Genomic DNA, 22,344 nt, shown 5'->3' on the forward strand with positions numbered 1-22,344 from the left:
ATCCCTAATTATATCTGTCACCCCACATTTAACACCCTAATTCCATAACAATAATTTTATAAAATAAATAGAAGGAATTAAAACAATTAGACAATTAGAATGTCACCTTCATTCATCACATATGCTCATATAATAAGATACGCAACACATAATTATATATTCATCATATCTAAACTTCATTTCATTTACTCGCAGTGGAAAAACATCGACAATATTTACTCTTAACTCTTCCACATAAGTTATAATCATCATAATTCAATATTCAACAAACACCATCAAATAAATACAATAAAGTGGAGTTCTACAAGGGTTTTACTCCCAACATAACAAAAAAGACGCAATTAACCCCAGTGTTACATATCAGAGCTGACACCGACTCATTCTACTCACTATAAGACAATATCCTCGGCTAACCTCAATCTCAAGCTACTTCAGATTACCTGCGCGTTACCAATATATAAGTAACATTCAAACAGAAGGAGTGAGATATCATTACAATATAAGAAAGTGTATCATAACAAGTGTTATACCCCAAAATTTGCCCACATATTTTTCAAGAAAACTCCAATCTGAAAATTAAGGGTCTCATATAATCATGGATTTTTATTTCAACAAATATCCTGACATATGAAATACTTAGTTTTTAGAATCTTTCTTATACAGTAATTTGGCTTGCAGTTGAATTTACTCTTACGCAAACTCCAAATACTGTTTATTACTTCACACATGCTATTTATTTATTTACAGATAAATAGTACTGACACAATTGGTACAGAGTTAAATCTTTTTGCAGGCGCAGAATCAGGAAACTCAGACTGTTGGGTAACAAGTAGATTATTATTATCTTTTGTTTCCCACTAATTTTTGTATTATATTCCATTATTTGCAAAAAATCTTTTCAAATCTCTTTTTTCAAAAATCAAATCTCTCCTTTTTCCAACACTATCATACACTTTCTTTCAAATCTTACTTCCACTCAAATTTTCCTTTTGTACGGAATCACATCATTCCCCAACGTCTCTTTCCTTCTTTCCATTCTATAAATACCTCTCATTTTCTTTCATAAAATCTCACATCAAATTCCAATTCATCTTTCAAATTCCTATCTTCATAATCCATCCTTTCTCTTCTTCCCTGACAAGAATGGCAAAGTGGATAGAGACACTGTTTCTTACAGTCATCACCATTGCTACGGTGATCATGACTTTCTTCTGCCTGCATAGTCCTGAGGAGTGTGGACCTGCAATGGTTATGCTCCCAATCATCTACATGTTATTGTTCATAGCATGGGTCATTAATCGTCATTCTTAAAATTTGCCGTATTTCTTATTTCTTAAATGTACCGTTCATTCGTCGTACTGTTCAATATAGTATGTAATATTTGTACTGTCAGTATTAAATGTTGTGCTATTTGTCATAATATTGCTTAATTACTAAGATAATATTTTGTGTGTTTTCTGCCAGTCAAATATTCTTATTTCTGTGCATTAAATGATTTTCAGGGTTATTATCTGTAATTTTGCCTGCATACCGTAAATGTTAGTTATTTATTATGTCTGTGTTTTTCTAACAAGTCATGTAAATAAACTTTCATTTTTCACATAAAACAAAAACAAAAACAAAAACAAAAAAAAAACAACAAAAAAGAAAATTAACTTTGACTGTTGATTTTTCACTTTTAACTGCTGTTTCAATACCGGGACAGTCAGTTGACAGCCAAACTGCTGGCAGTACAATTCACGGTGTTTTGTATCATCAATCAAATCAATCTTTCACAATTCAAATTTCCAAGATTTTTGTGTTAGAAGTCTTCTGAATATCACGCGATTAGCAGAAACTCAGCACTGCACAAAAATCAGGTACGCTTAACTGTCTCCTACACAAACAGTCCCTAATCAGGGTTTTTCTTGTTTTTACAGGAGCAACAAGTTTTTGAGAGCTCAAATGGATTTCATACACATCCATATATCTCAAAGTACCATCATACAAATTTTCAAACTTCAATTCACTCAGACGCACCGTCAGCAGCTCAAACAGTCAACAGACGACCCGTTTGACCAGAAAAGTCAACTGACAGTCAAAAATGAAATTTTTTGTCAAAGTCCATATTTTGTCAAAGGATTCAACATTTGATCATTGGATGATCACAATTCATCAAGGAAAGATCAAAAATCAACAAAACCCTAAGATTCAAAATTAGGGTTTTTGCCTGAAAAGTCAACTCAACTTTGACTGATCATAACTCTCTCATCCTTCATCCAAAAAATGCCAACCAAAGCTCATTGGGAAGGAAATTCAATTATATTTCAAATGCCATTGATCCCATGGTCATTGGATTCACCATTTGAAAAATATGGCCAAAGACATTGCAGGTCATTTTCAAAATCAACAAAAAGACACTTTTTTCAAAAGGACACACAAGGAGAACCAAAAATCATTTTGATATGAGACCAAAGACATTGGTTAGAGGACTCTTTGAGGTTTCCAAAAAGTGCAAGATCTCCTTCATATGACAAAAATTGAGGGATTTACACCTTGTTGAAGTTGGCTAAATTTTGGGAAAATGCATGAAATCAACATTGCTCAAAAATGTTTTTTTTCCAAAAGATGCCAAGTTTTTATGGTCCAAACATCTTTGCCATGTTACTATGGGCCTCCCACGACCAAGACAAACCCCACTTCTATATTATCCATTTTTTGACATAATTTTATCTTATTTTAAGATTAAAATTAAAGGAAAATTGCAAGGATAATTAGTAGCTTGATCTCTAAGCATGACTCACCTCCAAAGTCTTCAATTTTCTGCAGAAGATTGGTGTCCAAGGCAAGAGCATTGAATGGAGTCAAAGTTGGTCAAAAATTCAAGGTTTTTTAATATTAAAGAACCAAACTTTCAACAAAGGCAACAAAGCTTCTTAGCTTGAGTTCCAAGCAACTTTGGGCTATAAATGAGCTATCATACTTCAGCAACAAGGGAGCAAAAAAAAAAGAAAAGGGGGACGAAATAGAAGAAGAGCTTGGCCATCTTTATCATAAAATTCTCCAAAAAAATACATACACTTTGTAAATTTCAAATTCAATTCTCCAATCAATATTAATACAAACCAAGCTTTTTAATCATCTTCTCCAACATCATAGAGTAAGATTGAACGCTTAACACAGGCCCATGAGAGTCATATAAAGAATATAATGTTCTTCATGTACATATGAACTTTATTTTCGTTTTCCTACATGCAATTAATTTCAATGCAAACTAACCATTCTAATATGCTCATGAGGTCTTATATGAGTGATCTGGGCCTTAACATTAGAATTCCCACGTGAGGATAGCCATATACCATTGATACATACATATGAGTGTTCTTGCTTGAATCTCTTCGAACCCATGGCTACAGGCCTCAAATTGCAAAACTAACACCACCAATGAACTCAGGGCATCATGTTTAGTGGATCTGGGTTGCTATCTTTCATTGCTAACACGTATTTTTTTTGCAGGTTCATCAGTTGCTAAAAAACTGTATGTTTTAACGTCCAAATAGGGGAGGTTAAAAACCCCCGCTATTTGAGTCTAAAAATCCCACCTCTGGAGGTTGAAGACGACCACGCGTCCAAGCGTGGTTCGTCAGCTCCAATGTTGACTTTTCAGCGCGCCTGCGTGGCCTCTTCCTTGGCTCTCATTCGCTGGTCAATCCAGCGTGGGCCCCAGACAGAAACTTTGAATTCTCCTTGAATTCAGTGTATACTACTCATCATCATATCATGTGCCTTCAGATCTGAACCACTTGATCAATCTCGCCAACTCAATCCAACGCACCAGACATGCAACCACACCATGAACCTTCATTCAAATTCCACACTGGATAAGTATCCTTTTTTATCTTCTATTTTATTTTAATTTCTTTGATAAATTAATTAAAAATAGTTTAAAAAATCCAAAAAATACACAAAAAATATTTTTAGACTTCTAAAATAATATATTATTTTCTGAAATAAAAATATTTTATTTTTCTTCAAAATTTCAATATTTTGCATAATTAATTAGTATATATTTATATATTTTCTTTTTAATTATTCTAACCAATCAAAAAATCCTAAAAAAAATTGTTCTTTGTGTTAAATATTGTTTATATATTATAAACTAATTTTGTACATATTTTGAATAATTTTCTTTTTAAGTTTTAATTATTTGTATAATTATTTGCATAATTATGTTTTAATTAACTTAAATCAATTTCAAATCAATTTCCAAAAATTCCAAAAAAATTAGTTTTGTTTTAAAATTAATTAACAAATATTTTGTACATATTTCAAACTTAATTTCTAGGTTTAAATATATTTCCATCTTTTTTCTTCATTTTAATTTAATTAATCATGCATTAATTATAATTAAAACCAATCATAAAAAATCCAAAAACATGCCTTTTATTTTTCTTGCAATTTAAATTCCTAGATAAATGTATAGGATGTCAAATTCATGTAAATAGGCTAGTTTACATTTCCTGCACAACCGATGTAATAGCGTAGATTTACTTTCCGCACTTTACATTTCCGCACTTTAATTTCCAGCAAATATAAACTGCGTGTATGTCAAAGATAAAATTGAACCGTTAGATCACTAACTTCAAAGATAAATATCTGAATCCAATCACAATCACACTTGCACCTCTTAAGGTAATCCCTCCTCATTCTTTTCAAAATCAAAGTCAAATTTTACTGTTTCGAGTACAAAATCGAACCTTGCTTTTATATCCGGTGAAAGGATAGATTTTTAAAGGAAATAGGATAAAGACCTTACAACTCAGGGTAGACCTCCTAGTTTGCTTGCTCAAATCAAAACAAACAAAATTCTCATACACTGTTGATTTTTCAAAACTTTCAAAAAAGACAATACTTTGTATACATCCAAACACGGATTATTACAAAGTTAACGTTCTTTTCAAAACATCTTTCGAAAGATAAACAAGCATTTTGTATACATCCACACACGGATCATTACAAAATTCAATTTACAAAGGTATTTGAAACCACATATGAGCAATTTCAGAGCAATTGAAAAGTGATCGAAAAACAAGTGAGCTAAGCAAACTTAAGAGCCCATGGATAACCATGGATACAAAGGGTGCTAACACCTTCCCTTTGTATAACCTACCCCCTTACCCAGAATTTCTTAAAGGTCTTTTTTCTGTGTCTTTTATAAACCTTTCCTTAATTGGATAAAATAAAAGGTCGGTGGCGACTCTGTGAATTTTTCAAAAATGCGAAAGCATTAAGCGACACAAAAAGGAGTCAGTTCACGTATCTCTACAGATCAGAGGTATGGCCCGGTATTAAAAAAAATCGGAGGTCCACAACAAGTATATGAGAATAGAGTCATACATGATTCATCACTTCACAACACATCCACATCATTTATTAACAAGTAGTATACAATTATTTTACAACATATAATGCATCATCACATCATCGATTATACAAGTATTCATCACCAAACAGCTCATCATCATTCATGATCAAACAACTCATCATCATTCATCATTATGTAAAATGAAACTAGACCAATGACTATGCGAATGCATGTGGTACCAATAGGGCATACACCCTCATCACAAAATTGCCAATAAATAAAGGCATCAACAAGGCATACACCTTCATCACAATTTGAACTCAATCCACACGATGGGATTGAGGTCATCATAGTTTTGCCAATCCAGGCCAACGTGTTTTTGCCAATCCAGGCCATCGTAAAATGCAATGTATGCGACTTAATAATGCGACATCATAAAATGCAACAACATCAACTAAACATCAACGACAACAATTATGCAACCACAAGGCATAAGCCTTCATCAAACGCCAATATAGGCCATCACTTCTTCGTCATCGTAAAACATCATCATGCAAACATACCTTCATGCAATATAAGTTATACAACACATATCAACAAGAATCATCACTAGCATACATCAATTTCATGAAATTCTTTGTTTTACGGTCAAAATGTGAATTTTTACGAAAAACAACAACATCATAATTCATGCAATAGAAGTTCTACAACACATATCAACAAGAATCATCACTAACATACATCAATTTCATAGAATTTTTCGTTTACGGTCAAAATATGAATTTTTACGAAACACAACAACAACATCAAAATTCATGCAATATAAGTTATACAACACATATAAACAAGAATCATCACTAACATACATCAATTTCATAGAATTCTTCGTTTTACGGTCAAAATACGAATTTTTACGAAACATAACAACATCAAAATTTATGCAATATAAGTTCTACAACACATATACAATATATATCAATAAGAATCATCACTAACATACATCAATTTCATCAATTTCATATAATTCTTCGTTTTACGGTCAAAATAAGAATTTCTACGAAACATAACAACAACATCAAAATTCATGCAATATAAGTTCTACAACACATATACAACATATATCAACAAGAATCATCACTAACACACATCAATTTCATAGAATTCTTCATTTTATGGTCAAAATACAAATTTTTATTAAACACAACAACAAAGCCAAAATTCATACAATATTCATACATCACATAGCAACAAGAATCGTTATCAACATGCATCGATTTTATTAATTTCATATAAATTCTCCTTCAATACCTAAGTTATCAATAAACCCCAAAACTCATTCCTACATACAAATCATCATACCCAATCTTATAAAGTTAGAACCCCACCCTTACCATAGATTGAATGTTCTCTACTTTTCAATGGAGTCCTTGCCCTAGCCTTTTGCGCCTTTTCTCCTCTTTCACGAAAATCTTCTCTTTTCTTTTTTTTTTAAATAAGATTATATATCAAAATAAAAAACTGTTACAAAAGGAGGGGGGACATAAACCAATACCCTCTCAAGAATTGATGAACCTAAAGAAAGGCAAACCAAGCCTATTCTTTACAAAATCTGCCCGCAAAAAACTAGGAATGCTACTATAATTAGTATAATCAGAAATAGTTAGACCTATATTAGCCAGAGAGTCTGCACAACTGTTTCCCTCGCGGAAAATATGGGACACCAAAAAGGAGATACCTTCCGTAATATTAACACAGTTAATCCATCTTGTGCGAAGATGCCAAGGAACACAGAAAGGAGGAGAGAAAGCACGCACCACTACTAAGGAATCTGATTCCAGCCAAACCTTTCTCCAACCCCTCTCATGGGCGAACTCAATAGCTAACATAGCTCCGGTGAGTTCGGCAATGAGAGAGTTTGAATCACCGATAAAACTAGCAAAGGCTCCAAGGAACCTACCATCATAGTCTCTCGCAATACCTCCACACGCCGAGTGACCAGGATTGCCAAGGGAGGCACCATCACAATTGATTTTAACCCAATCCCACGGAGGCGGCTTCCAAATGACTTCCACAATCTTTGGAGCGGGAGGGGGCTGGATATTGACTTTAAACTTCTTCAAAACCTCAAACTCATGAATATTGATGAAGGAAGGAATTTTAAAAATATTACCGGCTAAACTACAAACCGAAACAATGTGCGCAATCGAAGAGGCGGGAGAGATGTTGCGATCCTTAAATCTCACACTATTGCGCGCTAGCCAAATAGCATTAAACAAATGAACAATAGCCACATTAAGAATAACCTTACAGTGCGCATGCAATGGCCGACTAAGAATACTCCAAATGTCCTCCCAAGACGAGATCCGCAACCTGAAGTTAAAAACCGAACTAAGCCAATTCCAAATCGTTAAAGCATAAGGACAATCGAAGAAGAGATGTTGAGAGCTCTCTTCAGCCACCATGCAGAGGTTGCATATAGAGGGGAAAGCAAAGGAACGCCGCTTTAGCTTTTCATCAGTAGAAATTTTATTTAGCAAAATTCGCCAAACAAGGAAAGATTTTGATGGGGGGATGAATTTAGACCAAATCCATCTCCACCAATTGACACTAGAGCCAACACATCTCTTGAACTCGTAAGCATCTTTGAGAGATAGATCCCCCGAAACCGTGTGATTCCAAATCCTCTTATCTGGCCTTAAGTCAAAAGGGATGTGACAATTTAAAATTCTGAGTTGGACAGAATTCGGAACAGCAGCACTATTATGAAAGGACCAGCCCGAGCCTGAAATAAAGGAACTTACATAGAGGTCTTCGGGCAAGACGGTATCACCCATCTCTAAAAACAGCGGCTGCCCGCACCAGGCGTCATACCAGAACCGAATAGAAGCTCCGTTACCAAGCAGCCACGAAGAATTATCAAGAATAGTCGAAAGTTCAGCTTTAATACTCGGCCATATGGAAGAGTGAATGTGATACTTTATAAACTTGTGTTTCCTCATAACCCGATTCCTAAGGAGGACGGCCCAAGGATCATCGGAAGAGACAAATTCCCAAGAAAGCTTCAAATTAGTCGCCGCATTTAGGTCTAACAGAGATCTAATTCCCAGACCTCCTTCCGAGAAAGGCTTACAGATACTTTTCCAAGCCACCGTAACAATTTTACTCTTCAAAATATTCCCGCTCCAAATAAAATTCCGGGCAGCTCTCTCAATTCGTCTTAATAGCGAAACCGGCCAAGAATAAACACCCATAGAATGAATTAGCATACTCTGAATCGAAGATTTAACAAGTTCCACTCTTCCCGCAAAAGAAAGAAGAGATCCCTTCCAAGAAGCAAGTTTCAGAATTACTTTGTCAGCAAGGGGCAGGAGAAATTTTGCACGGGGTTTGCCTTTAAAAATTGGAACTCCGAGATAGATAAACGGAGAGGTCCCAACAGTGAACCCAACCAAGGAGGAAAGGAGATTCAACCGAGATTGAGACATGGCACCACCATAGATAAACGACTTCCCACAATTCACTATTTTCCAAATTCTCTATTTTCCATTCTATTTTCTTTCTTATTTTTATTTAACTACTTACTAACTTTAAACTTCACTAATGGGCTTAATAAACACCCCCCACTATTCCTCACGCAAACAGAACATAGGCCCACTAACTATTTACTCATTTACTTTCTTCTTCTTCTTCTTCTTCTTATTATTATTATTATTATTATTATTATTATTATTATTATTATTATTATTATTATTATTATTATTATTATTATTATTATTATTATTATTATTATTATTATATTATTATTATTATTATTATTATTATTATTATTATTATTATTATTATTATTATTATTATTATTATTGTTATTATTATACCTCAATAATAATTCTTATTCCAATCATATTAAATCATCTAATTTTCTAATAAATTAAATCAAACGAATAATTAAAACTAATTATATTTATTTAATTCCGCAACTTTTAATTCAAAGGCACTACCCTCTATTCTAAGGATACATACCGTCCGATACCACAATCTTCATATAACATTAAAGAAAATTCATCCAATAAATCAACAAATATCAAAATAACACTAAATCTTTGAATAGCGAAAACCGGGGTGTTACACCACATATTTGAATACTAATAAAAATGCACTTTGTATTATTTACCATTGAAAATTTATAATTGGTCAATAATTTTCACTTTTCTTAAGCTATAATTTTCAAATTTTCAATAGTTATTTTTTAAATTTTTGGTACGATTTTTTTCGCATTTTGTGAAAAATTTTCATTTATATCGAAAATATACAAAAAATCTGGTGTATTCTAAAATAAAACATGCAATTTTGCCAGATTTTTTAAAATTGTCGATGAAGGAATACCTGAAAATTTTGAAAAGTCTGATAATTTTTTGAAAAAACAAAAAAAATATCAATTTTTTTTAAAAATCTGGCAAGCATCTAAAAGTACCGGATATTTCCAAAATTCTAGTGTACTGGAATTTTTGCCTACGTTCAAAAAATTCTGTGGTGCTGAATAATGCTTTATTTGTGCGGTCAAAAACTGGAAGGCTCGTCTACAAATTCTTGTACAAATTATATGCAGTTCTGCACCACTGACGTTGTATGTTTTCGTTTTAAACTGATCAAAATTTAAAGGTTTTTACGTCTCTATGATAATGATAATTTACTCTTTATATATTGTAAATGACAGATATTTTCCTCCCGATCTGAAGTATTAGCATGGGTACAGTCCATTGGTAAATAACATGGTATTGTAATTGTTTGTTCTGATGCCGTAAATGGGATGTGATGAAGGAGAGATAAATTGATTAAGGGTTGTGAGAGATGAGGAAACTATGAAAGGAAGAATACATCTAAAAGCAATAATTCCTTAGAAGACATTTATAGTATGAAAGTTAAATGTCCTTTTACACTGAGATTTGTGCCAAGTGGTAGCGGTTTGAAGGTGATGGTTAGGCGCGGGTGACACGACCATCAACTATCTAAGGATTAAGTGGGCCATGACATGTTGGGGAGTCTAAAAGATCATGAAATACATTTTGTGAATGAGATGACGAAGTATAATATGGCTCCAAGGTACAAAGTTCCTGCTTTGAAAGATAAAGATTCAGAAATATCACGAGTGTTACCCAAGTGTATAAGGTTCAGGAACTAACACAACCATCCATAAATTCTATGTGTCCACCTCCAGTGAAGTAGAAACCAAATAGGGGAGTTAAGAATACCGGAAAGGGTCAAGAGAGTGATGTGTAGCGTGATCCTTCATAGTGGAAGTATTATGAGGGATCCCAAGGGAGTTAGACTACAAAGAGATCATGCACAAAATAAACTAGAAGCCAACCGTCAAGTATGATGGCTAGATGTTAATCGTCCATCAAATCTTCAAGAGATGTTTACTTGTCTCAGTTTCCTGATTTCCTACATGCATACATTGGTGACATTGTTGATGTTACTGACGATATAAAATGTGGTTTTCGTGCTATTGCAGTTATACTTGGATAGGAAAAAAGTCATGTTCTTTGGTTTGGACACAATTAGATACTCAAGTTCATCAACACCCTTAATTGTATTCCAAATTTTTTTGACGCGATCTCTACAATTAGGAGTATGTTATGAGTAGCCACCAAGGATGTGCAAGGTATGGATAAATGGATAATGATTCCTGATACGGGTTACCCTATTGATATGGGTTACCCTATTGCTTATAGATACAATGTCATATTTGTCTCCCTATTGTCGCGGCGCGAAAATACTCTAGAGGATAAACGCTATAAATCCAATAATGTCGGCACCAAAGTTTTTTAAAAGGGAATACATCGATAAAACCCTAAAAGCAAAAAAATATGGTCATCACAACCAAATTCAGGTCCGAGAGTCAAGGTGGACCATTTAATTAGCTTTGTGAATAAGAGTGTTAGCTTAAAGTATTTTTTTCTTCTAGATTATAACGACATATTTTCAAATAAGGAAATAAAGGGGAAAAATAAGTTTTTTATTAGAGTGCTTGACGAGAAGTTGAATCTCGCTCCTACGTATCCCCATGTGCGATGGGGAACTCAAATCTATTTAGTTCTCGGTGGCAAAAGTTTGTTGGTTGTTGATTTTAGAGAAAGATGTTTATATCATATTCGAGCAATAAAATGTTGCTTACTACTTGCATATGAGAGAAGTGAAAGTTATTTGTGCTTCGCGTCAGAATGGATAAAACTTGATCCGGAAGTCCATCAGATCGTGTTTTAACTGCATATAGGTGGAAAAAGTTGTTTGGTACTCACGCACGGGAGAAATGAAACAATGGGAGAAATGAAACTTTGTTTTTGCTTCGCTTCGGAATGGACAAAACACTGTTCGTTTATGAAAAAGTTTTTGGTTGCGCCGAGGCGGAAAATGTTGGTTTGATTGATTAAAGTTGTTTTTAGGTGGATGATGAGTATTCAAATGGAAAGCTATATGGTTTGTATCCAAATAATTAGGAAAAGGGATATTCGTCCAATTAGTCCTTTTCATCCGATTTTAATTAAAAAAATATGTGAGACGAATTGAGTTACGATTCCTTAACGAAAGACAAGCATCTGAAAGGTCAACTAAACAGCTTGTATCTAAATGCTCTGGGAAAAGGGATATACATTCAATTAGTATATTTTCTTCCACGAAAAAATGAACTAAATTCGGTTAATTATTATATTTTTAAACAGAAGACGAGCATTGGAAAGGAAAGTTATACGACTTGTATTCGAATACTCGGGGAAGAAAGGGATATACATCCAATTAATCCTTTTTCATCCGGTTTTTTATTGTAAAAAGAGGTTCGAATATGAATCGAGTCAAAATTATTCTAAGATGTCAAGCACTCGAAAGGCAAGTAATACAACTTGTATCCAAATACTCGGGGAAAAAGGGGATATTACATCCGATTAATCCTTTTTCATCCGTGAAGGAACAAGTTGAATTAAATTTTGTTATTAAGTTTTGAGAGGATGACAAATATTCGAAAGGCAAGCTATACGACATGTATCCAAATACTTGGGGAAAAGAGGGATATACATCTAATTAGTCCTTTTTCATCCGGTTTGATTTGTGAAAATAAATTAGTTAAGTTGTGAAGATAATATGATTTTCTTTGACAATAAAGTGGGGTGTTGATTATTTAATGTTCATGTTAATAATATTTTGAATTAATCTATTTTAATAAATCAATTAGAAAATGAAAATAAAAATAAAAAGGGTGTGAGAAATGGAAACAGGGGTTTTTAATATACAAGAAAAAAAGAAGTAAATTGGGCATGAGGCCAAAAATTACAAAACAAAAAAAGAGGGGGTGCACGTGCCCCAGGCCCAAACCTCTACTAACTTAGCATCAATAGGGGTGCGTGAGTGGAAAAAGGTGGTGAGGAGAAATATATTGGGCCTAAGGCCCAGCTACCAATCAAATGGGATTGGGGGTGTAAAAGTAAAAGGGAGACATTACGTTGAGAGGAATGGGCCCAAATGGCCCAGGGTTGAAAAACCCTAATTCGAGTTTAAGAGAATAGATGGGTGTCGTTTTTTATTTTTTTCTTCTTCCTCTTTCCTTCTCATTCCCAGTCCTCTCTCTTCTCTCTCAACTCTCCATCTCTGAAGAACACAACAACAACCAAACATAAACTCCTCTATCCCAAACAACAATGATCATGTTAACATTTCTAAAATCAATCACAACCTAAAACACTACAACGAATCAAACTCAAACCATGCACACAATTTTAAATCCAAAAAAAATCTGGAAAACGTATGAAGCTCAAGAACATTTAAACCCTAGGATTATAAATCACCTTTATCTGTATCAAATAGCAAGGGTTAATGTGTGATTTCAGAGGGAAACGATCCAAGCAAGTGTAGAAACGAATTGAACAAAATAATTTTCTTTTTAATAGACTCTAACTTTAATTTGTTAATTCATATATATATATATATATTTATATAGGAGCAATAATACGTTTTAATGTTTGAGGTTAACTTTGGACTTCTTCATAAAAATTGGGTATGCTTAATTGACCCAATAACCAAATTGATCCATTTTTAAAAAATCATACCATTTTTATAAATAAAAAATCGAACCCGACAAATCTAAGCCCAACATAAAATGAATACCATTTTAGATTAGGTTTTGTTAACTAGTTCCATATTTTCCCATTTCTCATACCTTCCGGCTCAACGGCCTCTAGTTGAAATTCATACTCTCATCATATTTATACATTCATGCGAAAATTGATGAAGATTTTGTAGATTCATTCACAATGGCATATATACAAAAGAATTATTTTCAAGATCTGGCTTCCTCCTTAGAAGAAAATTCTAGATATAGATCTATATGAAGATTCTATAAATTTAATTTTCACTCATCTCGTGCTTGCGATTTAGTGTTGTTGCATCAGATATTGATTTCAATATTTGTTTTTATGAATTTTATTAATTAATATTATTATCAGTAGTGGTGTCGCTTGTGTTAGGAGTCACAACTGGATAGGTGTTCAGCGTTTACTTTGACGAGTTATTACGAGTCTAGTCTTAAGATTAAGGCTCTCATCCTACCGTCATAGCAAGAACAACGAGAACAACAAAGGATCTGATGCCTCGATTAAATCTTCCCAACAATTTTTATAAAACCCGATATATGTGGTGGAGACCAGGTACGCACCTGCCTACTTCTCCACAATTTACTTTTTTTTTTGTTATTAGAATTATATAAATTACTGTTTCATAGCATATTTACAAGAATTATTGAATAATGTAAAATTTAGATAAATTCTTCTTAGTAACACAACTTTTATTTCTAAGAAATTTTGCAAACACTGTTCTTTGTGCCATAGATATTACTATTAAGTAGGGAACTTTGGTTGAATTTATATGAATGCGCATTGAAGTTATTGAAATGATTTTGCCCTTTGTCTCTTTTACCATTACTCGTTGAAATTATTGTGCCCTGATTATGTTGGATTGTGGTGCAATGTATGTCTCCTAAACTCCAAAAATGTAGGCAATTTAAATTGGTGCTAATTTTTTAGCAATGTGGTTGGTTACAAATTTCGAAAAAATAAAATTAGTGAAGTTTTTAATTTCTTTTCTAGATAAGACTTTGTTATGACAAATCGATCAATTTTGTTTATTTATGGTCCAATGCTATGTCCTACTCGACTAAGTTTAAATGATGCATTATTGAGAGAGTAAGATATAAATTTTTAATGAATTTCAGATCCCTTAGGAATGATGATATATAGATTTTAATATAGATTTGATAAAATTGTGTATATGTTTATCAAGTTAGATAATTTGTGTGAGAATTCGACGAAATCTCTAAGTAAATGTGTTGGTTTGGCTTTTAAAAATGCCAAAAACAATCCTAAAGATGTATAATTGATTTTGGGTGATTTTAAAATGTTTGGTTAGTCAAAATTAGATTTGATTCTGTCTTCAAAATTGATTCTACGTGAAGTTAGAATTTGTAGTTTCTGCCTCCAAAATTGATTCTGGATGATTTTTACGCTGTAATTTATTATTCAACTCACTTTTGCATAAATGTAGCAAAACATATGCCTATTATGCTAAACTCAATTCTGATAAAATCAATTCTAACAAACTCAATTCTTCCACCGCCAATCCAAACACACCCTAGATCAATCTTAGATCAATCACGAGCCATTTGCACCATCAATCTAGTATGATGATGACCAAAAAACAGATTTTTATAATTTAAAAAATATCACAAGTAAACCAAGACCGTCCGATGCGCTAAAGTTGAAAAACATGAAGAGCGGAGTTTGAGTAACTCTATGACTTTTGTCTGAAGCTGTTAAGCTTACTACTACTCGTACTCTCTTGGCGCTTCATTCTCAATTTCAATCGTTTTCAACTTTACCCTTTTCTCCACACTCTCCATTGTCATCATTTTCACAAAAACAAAATTCACATATCGATTTATCCAAATCTAATCTCTCTGCTCCTATAAACCCTAACAGACATGGAGTCCGGTGATGACGGGGCTTCTGATCTTCCACCGGTGGCACCCGAAGGAACCGGCGAAGGTTTACCTTATGCACCAGAAAATTTTCCGAATTCCGGCGACATTTGGCGGTGGAAAGCTGGCCTGAGGATTTCGTCCAACGGTAACTTTAGGGACCGGTATCTGTATCTTCCTCGGCGTCTTGCTGCCTCTCACCGCGGTGGATTCAAAAGCAAGCTTGCGGTTGAACGCTACGTCAAAGAATTCTTCCCTGACGCTAGTCTTGTTGATTTCTTTGCTTCTTTCAGCTGGAGCATTCCCTCTGGTCTTCCTGGTATCTCATTTTGTTTTTAATCATACTGTTAATTAATTTCATCATGTGGTTCGGAAAACGAAGGCCTTTTTCATGATACTGTTAATTTTATCTTGTGATTCTGAAATTCTAGGGCTTTTGAATATTGAATTTTCTTCTTGTTGTAAAACTTGTTCAGTAACGTATAAGGTTGTTCTGCATTGTAGGCAATATGAATCCTGTTGCTGCAGCTGATGGACTTCTTCGTCAGTTAGAATTAAAACAGCAGCCTGAATCTGATTCCGACGTTGGTGGATGCAAAGCTGGGAATAAGACCTGCAGCAGTTTGATTTTGGAAAAAGAAAAAGAAAACTCACCATTTGCTCCATGTGACATCTGCTGCGTTGAATCGAAATTTTGCCGTGAATGTTGCTGCATTCTCTGTTACAAATCAGTTGATTCAGCTTATGGCGGCTATAGCTATATCATGTGCAAAAAAGAGCTAGGCGATAATATTTGCGGCCATGTTTGTCATCTGGAATGCGCTCTTCGATCTTATTCGGCTGGTACTGTTGGAGGAACGATTGGATTGGACGCTGAGTATTTCTGTTGGCGCTGTGATGGGAGGACTGAACTGATTGCTCATGCAAATAAGCTTCTACAAACTTGTGAAGCTATTGATGCTGATGGTGATGCTATGAAAGAAAAAATTCTAGGGCTTGGCATTTGTCTCTTGCGCGGTTCAGAGAAACCCGCTGCAAAGGAGCTTATGAGCCTTATTACACTGGCCATGTCAAAGGTATTGTTTAATTAATTTCAAATGATAGAAAAAATTTCTTTCTTTCGTTTCCTTTATTAAATCTTACAAGACAACATCGTGACGAATTCGGTCTTTTACTTCAGCTTAAATATGATGGGACCAATACTGAAGATGTCCTGAATGTTGATGCCAAAATTACTGCTAATTCTTCAGGTAAATGTTCTATTAATATTACTTATTGCTTTTGCACTGATTGTATGCTTAATACTTCAGCTAAGTGTTTAACATTTTGGTAACCAACAGGTTCTTCCGGTAACGGCAATGCTGCGATGGATACTTCAGACGACGAAGATCCTTTAAAGAATTTGAATGTTCAAAAAGGAACAAAATCTTTTAATTATCAATCGGAATTATTAAAACTTGATGCTGAGTTTGATAAGGCTATGGAGGATCTGGAAAAATCTCAAAAGTGTGAATATAAGCTGGCAGAGGAAAGCCTTCATACACAAAAGGATTATTTACTAAATATTTCTCAGCAACTCGATGAACAGAAGTCTGAGTTAGCAGCAGGTCCATCTCATTCAAGTACCTTGCTTCAAATTGTTGAGGAAAGAAATGAACAATTAAGGCAGGAACTGAAGAAATTTGATGAAATGAAGAAGGTGGCTAATGGTTTTGGCAGCACATCCAAAGAAATTTTAGAAAAGCATTTTGGCTTGTAAATTGCATTCTAAAATGAAAGATTTATAGTGATTACAGACAAGGGTTGAATAAATTGCCTATGGGCCATGGCAATAGTTTTTAAATACTATGTAGGAACTAATTCCTACAAAAACTGCCTGAATTTGTTTATTTTAGTTGCAATGGATTATCTTTTGAGACTCAAGTTCACCGTTTATACCACCAAGTCTCTATCTGACATGGCCTCTTAAAAATAGGCTATATTATTATGTTTGTGGTCCTTTTTATTGGACTTCTTTTATGCTCTGTTAAATACTGGCGTGGAAATGGCTGGTTTGGTTGAAAGTAGTATGATGATTGTTGTGATGGAGGCATGAATGAAGGTGGCCATTAAATGGCACAAAACTTCTCCCTGTCTAGCAAGGTTGGAGAGAGATTAATAAAACAAAAAATTTGTTTTTTTTAATATATTTAATGCAATTAGATTTGATTGAAGATGCAAAAACAAGTAACATTTCAACTATCCAAGTTCATTAATGTGTTTTGGAGATCCCTAGTGAGCAAGAGAATCCTTAAAAAATTATTACATTGAGAAGAAGATGGAGATGATATGAATAAGGTTCATTATGCATATGCAGTTATCAGTTAAATATATTTTATGGTATGTCCATGAGCTAATATTATTCATATAGTTACTCAAGTTCTCTGCCAAAGATAAATTACAGGTACTTTTAAAATATATTTATGCTTCTCGACATAAATCTAAATATGATTGGTGATCTTGATTCACAAAAGTTCATGTACATAGAAGCGTCTAAATAAGTACAAAAAAACAATTTTATAAAATTGAATTACCAAATGAATTTTTTAGCTTTAAAATTATGAAAATTGAAGAGTTTTTGTGAAGATAATCAAAGGGATTTTAATTTTTTGTTTTATTTTAGAATTGAGTTCTGTTTTATAATCTATAAAATTGTCTGTCTAAATTATAAGAGTCTTGTGAAAGAGGGAGAATAACACCTAAGATACTAAAGAAACTCAGACACACACACCTACAATATCTTTAAGGTCTCTCTTTATTTGATAAAATCACTTAAAAATCTTTTTGAAGCCTAGCCAATTAATTAGGAGAGTGTGTGAATTGATTTGAAGACTTTTTCCACTAAATAATATATTAGACCTAGAAACCTAATCAATTATTTTTCTTGGTTGAGTCTATAATCGTATGAGACATTCTCTTAATGATTGACAATGACTAGAAATCAAAATCTTCCATATTTTGCTTGAGTAATCGATTAGGCTAATTGATTATCTCACTAAAAGAGGGGGTGCAGTTACCGTGCATAGATAAAAATCTATGCACCATGCATAGATTATTAAGGACCTTTGGATCATTGGATCAAATTCTAGACATCAATTGTTATTACTCAATACTCAATACTCAATACTCACCACTCAATACTCAATACTCAATACTCAATACTGAATTAAAAACATGATCCAATGACTTATGTAGGCTTATGCATGGTGCATAAGTAAAATCCTTTTTCATATTAGCCAAAGCCTAAAAGAGGCATCTCCTCATTCGAAATCACACCAAAATTCAGAATTTTCCATTTTCTTAACATTTTATCATTCTCTTTCTCTCTCTTTAAATATTTTCTTCACAAAAGTTATTTTAATGCCTTGTGAGTGAAAATTGTTTGGAGGAAAGTGTTGTATTACTGTCATGTCATTGTTTTATTTCAAGATTGTGATACTCTTGAAGGTTCGAGTTTGGTTATTGAAATCAACCATCATTGAAAATCTTTGTTTGGTTAAAGAACTCAGCCTGGTAAAATTTATGTTTGGTTATTGAGATTACCTGGTAAAATCTCTACTTGGTTCATCAGTTCATCGCGTGATAAAAATTCTCTTTTGGTTATGGGGATAAGCCAGTGTAAAATCTCACGATTCGCTTATATCAAGGGTTTGTAGGCATAACCTATAAAAGCTTAAGTAGTTTAGTGAATGTTGAAAGTATTTTGGGTAAATATTTTCTAATATCGTATCCACAGAGACTGAGTTAATATTGTTGCCGTTCTATAGTCGAATTATAATGAGTTAGTGAAAAGTATTGGTTTTGATTGTTTGATCTCAAATTGCAAATAACAGAATAATAATTGAATGATAAAAAGCTTACAGACGAATAACAATGGCGAATGAATATGTTGAGTTTCAGGGTTCATCAACCTATTCATATGCAATAATCAATTAATCCACAAGTGAATATTATCTAAGTTATTATCTTCATTCATCCTCAAAACTGATATTATGTCTAATGATCAATCTAGAACCACCTCTACCGGTACGATATTCGATCTCTCAGAATAACTATAAAGATAAAGGGAATTAAGCGCGATGATTTATGAAAACTTCTTCAAAATCTCATCTCTGAGTATTAATCAACAAGTCAGTGTAAAAACCTAGGGCGAAAGTATAAACCCTGTCTCTCGATTGATAGTTCAACAATGATATAAAATAAAAGCAAGGTTTTTCATTGATAATAAAACTTAAACAATTGTTCACAGGAATTAATCAAGTAATTGCATCTTCATAGGTTAACTACTACCTTAAACTCAACACAATGGGGTTTAGCTCTCCATAGACATGAAGAACACACAAAGTTTCATGGATGGATTCATCTTCATCAAGGGAATGTCTTCAATTGATGTGGAATTCTCCGTCGGATGTTGTTTGCTGTTCTGGATTAGGATTGCTCTCTGAATTTCGCTCACCAAAGGATCTCCCTCTTATTGGAATTAGGGCTTCTATTTATAATAATTCATCCTTGTAATGCAGCCACCGCGCCTCGGCACGTATTGACGCGGCGCGAACCCAAGTCAGAGGGTTAAGGCGCGTCTCGCCCCTTATTAGCGCGGCTCGGCCTTTGTTTCACCTTCCTTCTTTGTGATTCCTCCTCTCAAGAAGCTCTACGCCTGCGTGTTTCTCCGTCTTTACTTTTCAACTTCAATATCTGCAGAAATAGCACCCAAAGTGACGCAAGTTGTTCTACAATTAGTGTCGAACCTCTAGAGTTCAATTCTAACCGTAAAAATCCTCAAAACTCCTAAGATATACTCAACTTTAGCTCAAAAGGTAGTTTATTTGACACATGAAAACACTACTAATTCACTCCTAACAAACTCTCCCCAACTTAGAATTTTGTTTGTCCCTAAACAAAATTACTTATCTCAATAAATACAACAAAACATACCAACAATCATGCAACAAGTTTTTCAAAAAAAATTTCAAATGGTTCAATTCAGTGACCAACTCAGATACTCTTTATCTCCCTGCAAACTCAGAACATATACATGAAACAAATTTTGAAAGGAAATTACCTCCAGAAGTTCAAAGCACTACACAATCGCAGTTGAATCAACACTAATCACTCTCATCAAAAAGTATGATGAATAAAAGAGGGGTTAAACACTCATCCAAATAATTAAATCAACAAATATCCATATCATACGTTCACTGTATTGTTAGCATCAAGTCCTGTCGAATCTGAGAATCGAAAGGTCTTTATAGGGTTGTAATGTGGTTTTGATTCAAAGAAAAGAAGATGTTCAAGGGTTGTTCCTATTCTAGGGAAGCATCCGAATCACATAACTCATTCCTTTTTCTCTATACCATTAGCTTTTTCACCCGTTCATCTTTTCATTCGTAGCTCGATGTTTCTTTTATTTTCAACAACTGTCCAAGTTCACATGTTGTTTTTTCTTTGTTTTCTTTTTGTCAAGCTACGAAGTTCTTTTGTTCTTTGCACATCACCACCTGTACTTACTTTTCTTTAGCTTATGAATCTCCCCAACTTGGAGATCAACCTATATTCATATTCTATGAATGCTCCCCTACTTTCTATAAAGGTAAAAGAGAAAACACATCACCAAATTTTATGGTTGATGGTCCAAAACAAAACTTTTCATTGAGATCAACACCTCACCAGATGTTTTTCTTGGTGCATATTATGAAATTTATCTTGACCTCAGGCTCAAAGAATGGTTAGCAAAGGATCACATTCTCACAGAAAAAAATAAGTTTTAAGATGGAGTAGGCTCAAAGAAACTCTCAGATTCAAACAAATGCTTAAGTCCTTTTCACAGATTTCCACAAAACGATGCGACAAACGGTTTAGCACAATACAAACAAGTTAAAGTAATCGATGGTCTCCTGCATATAGTAAACAATGGAAAGCTTTCCTCACAATGGTTAAGGCTAAGCCGATCCAACAAAAATAGTGCACCATAAAGAACTTCTGCCAGTATTTACTAACAACCTACGTTTCATGCACACACTAAGAGTTTGAGTTCGAAAATTCATACCTGCCTTGTCACTTATTGAAAAAAAGAAAGTGAAAAATTAGTTTTTGAAAAATTCCCACTCACTACCACTTTCATGCATGTTGCTCCATTGTTGGTACTTTCACTGTCTTGCTTGAGATTTCCATTTTGCTGTGGAACTACTCATTCTAACTGGGGACAAAATAATAAAATAAAAGCAGCTTAAAAAAAATCATCGCGACAGTTATCATAAACATGACAGCTCACTATTCTCCTCTAGTTGCTCCTGGAACTTATCTGATCGAGCACCTGCCTCCCCCCCAAAGGAAAAAGGGTTGGGCTCTGGCTAACCTGCAGTAAGCAAAACAACTTAGGAAGAATCTGTTTTCGCATCAGCGCGGCGCACGAAGACCTTCCGCAACGCGCGAAAGCTTCTACCAACGTGCCCCGGCGCGGACTTGGGCCCCGAGGCACGGTGTTGCGTTTTAGGCAGCCTTCTGTACCTGTTCAATCACACTAGTCGGATGATATATAAAACTAAACAATGCAACAATAAAAACTTACTGCGTTGGGTTGCCTCCCAACAAGCGCTTTGTTTAACGTCGTTTGAGCTCAACGGTCAACTTTCTTAGGTACTTAGAAGTTCAAGAATACACACTTCCCGATCAAATTCTCCTCCAAGGTAAACTTTCAGTCTTTCTCCATTGACCGTCCAACTCTCTTTGGTTTTGCTATCCTCAATGACAATAGCGCCATATGGTTTGACTTCTTTGACCATGAATGGTCCTGACCACTTAGATTTTAGTTTACCTGGGAAAAGTCTTAGCCTGGAATTGAACAGGAGCACAAGATCTCCAACCTTAAACTCTTTCTTTTTGAGTTTCTTGTCATGGTATCTTTTCATATTTTCCTTGTACATTTTGTTGGACTCATATGCTA

General features: G+C 34.1%; 1 protein-coding gene across 1 annotated transcript; it reads left to right on the forward strand.

Moving 5' to 3' along the window:
• The first annotated feature begins 15,191 nt into the window (after nucleotides 1–15,191).
• On the forward strand, nucleotides 15,192–17,315 carry LOC131611711 (protein OBERON 1-like). The gene is made up of 4 exons (XM_058883618.1): nucleotides 15,192–15,681; nucleotides 15,867–16,438; nucleotides 16,543–16,612; nucleotides 16,703–17,315. The coding sequence occupies exons 1-4, from the start codon at nucleotides 15,366–15,368 to the stop codon at nucleotides 17,119–17,121; spliced, it is 1,377 nt and encodes a 458-aa protein (XP_058739601.1). The 5' UTR covers nucleotides 15,192–15,365; the 3' UTR covers nucleotides 17,122–17,315.
• Nucleotides 17,316–22,344: the final 5,029 nt, after the last annotated feature.

This window comes from Vicia villosa, linkage group LG1, assembly GCF_029867415.1.
Source record: "Vicia villosa cultivar HV-30 ecotype Madison, WI linkage group LG1, Vvil1.0, whole genome shotgun sequence".
Classification (NCBI taxonomy): Eukaryota; Viridiplantae; Streptophyta; class Magnoliopsida; order Fabales; family Fabaceae; genus Vicia; species Vicia villosa.

What these genes read in the sequence shown, in the direction of transcription:
- LOC131611711 (XM_058883618.1), top strand. Translation starts at nt 15,366, where the DNA reads ATGGAGTCCGGTGATGACGGGGCTTCTGATCTTCCACCGGTGGCACCC. An exon ending in CATTCCCTCTGGTCTTCCTG is followed by an intron (nt 15,682 to 15,866) that starts GTATCTCATTTT and finishes TCTGCATTGTAG; the next exon opens with GCAATATGAATCCTGTTGCT. An exon ending in AATTACTGCTAATTCTTCAG is followed by an intron (nt 16,613 to 16,702) that starts GTAAATGTTCTA and finishes GGTAACCAACAG; the next exon opens with GTTCTTCCGGTAACGGCAAT.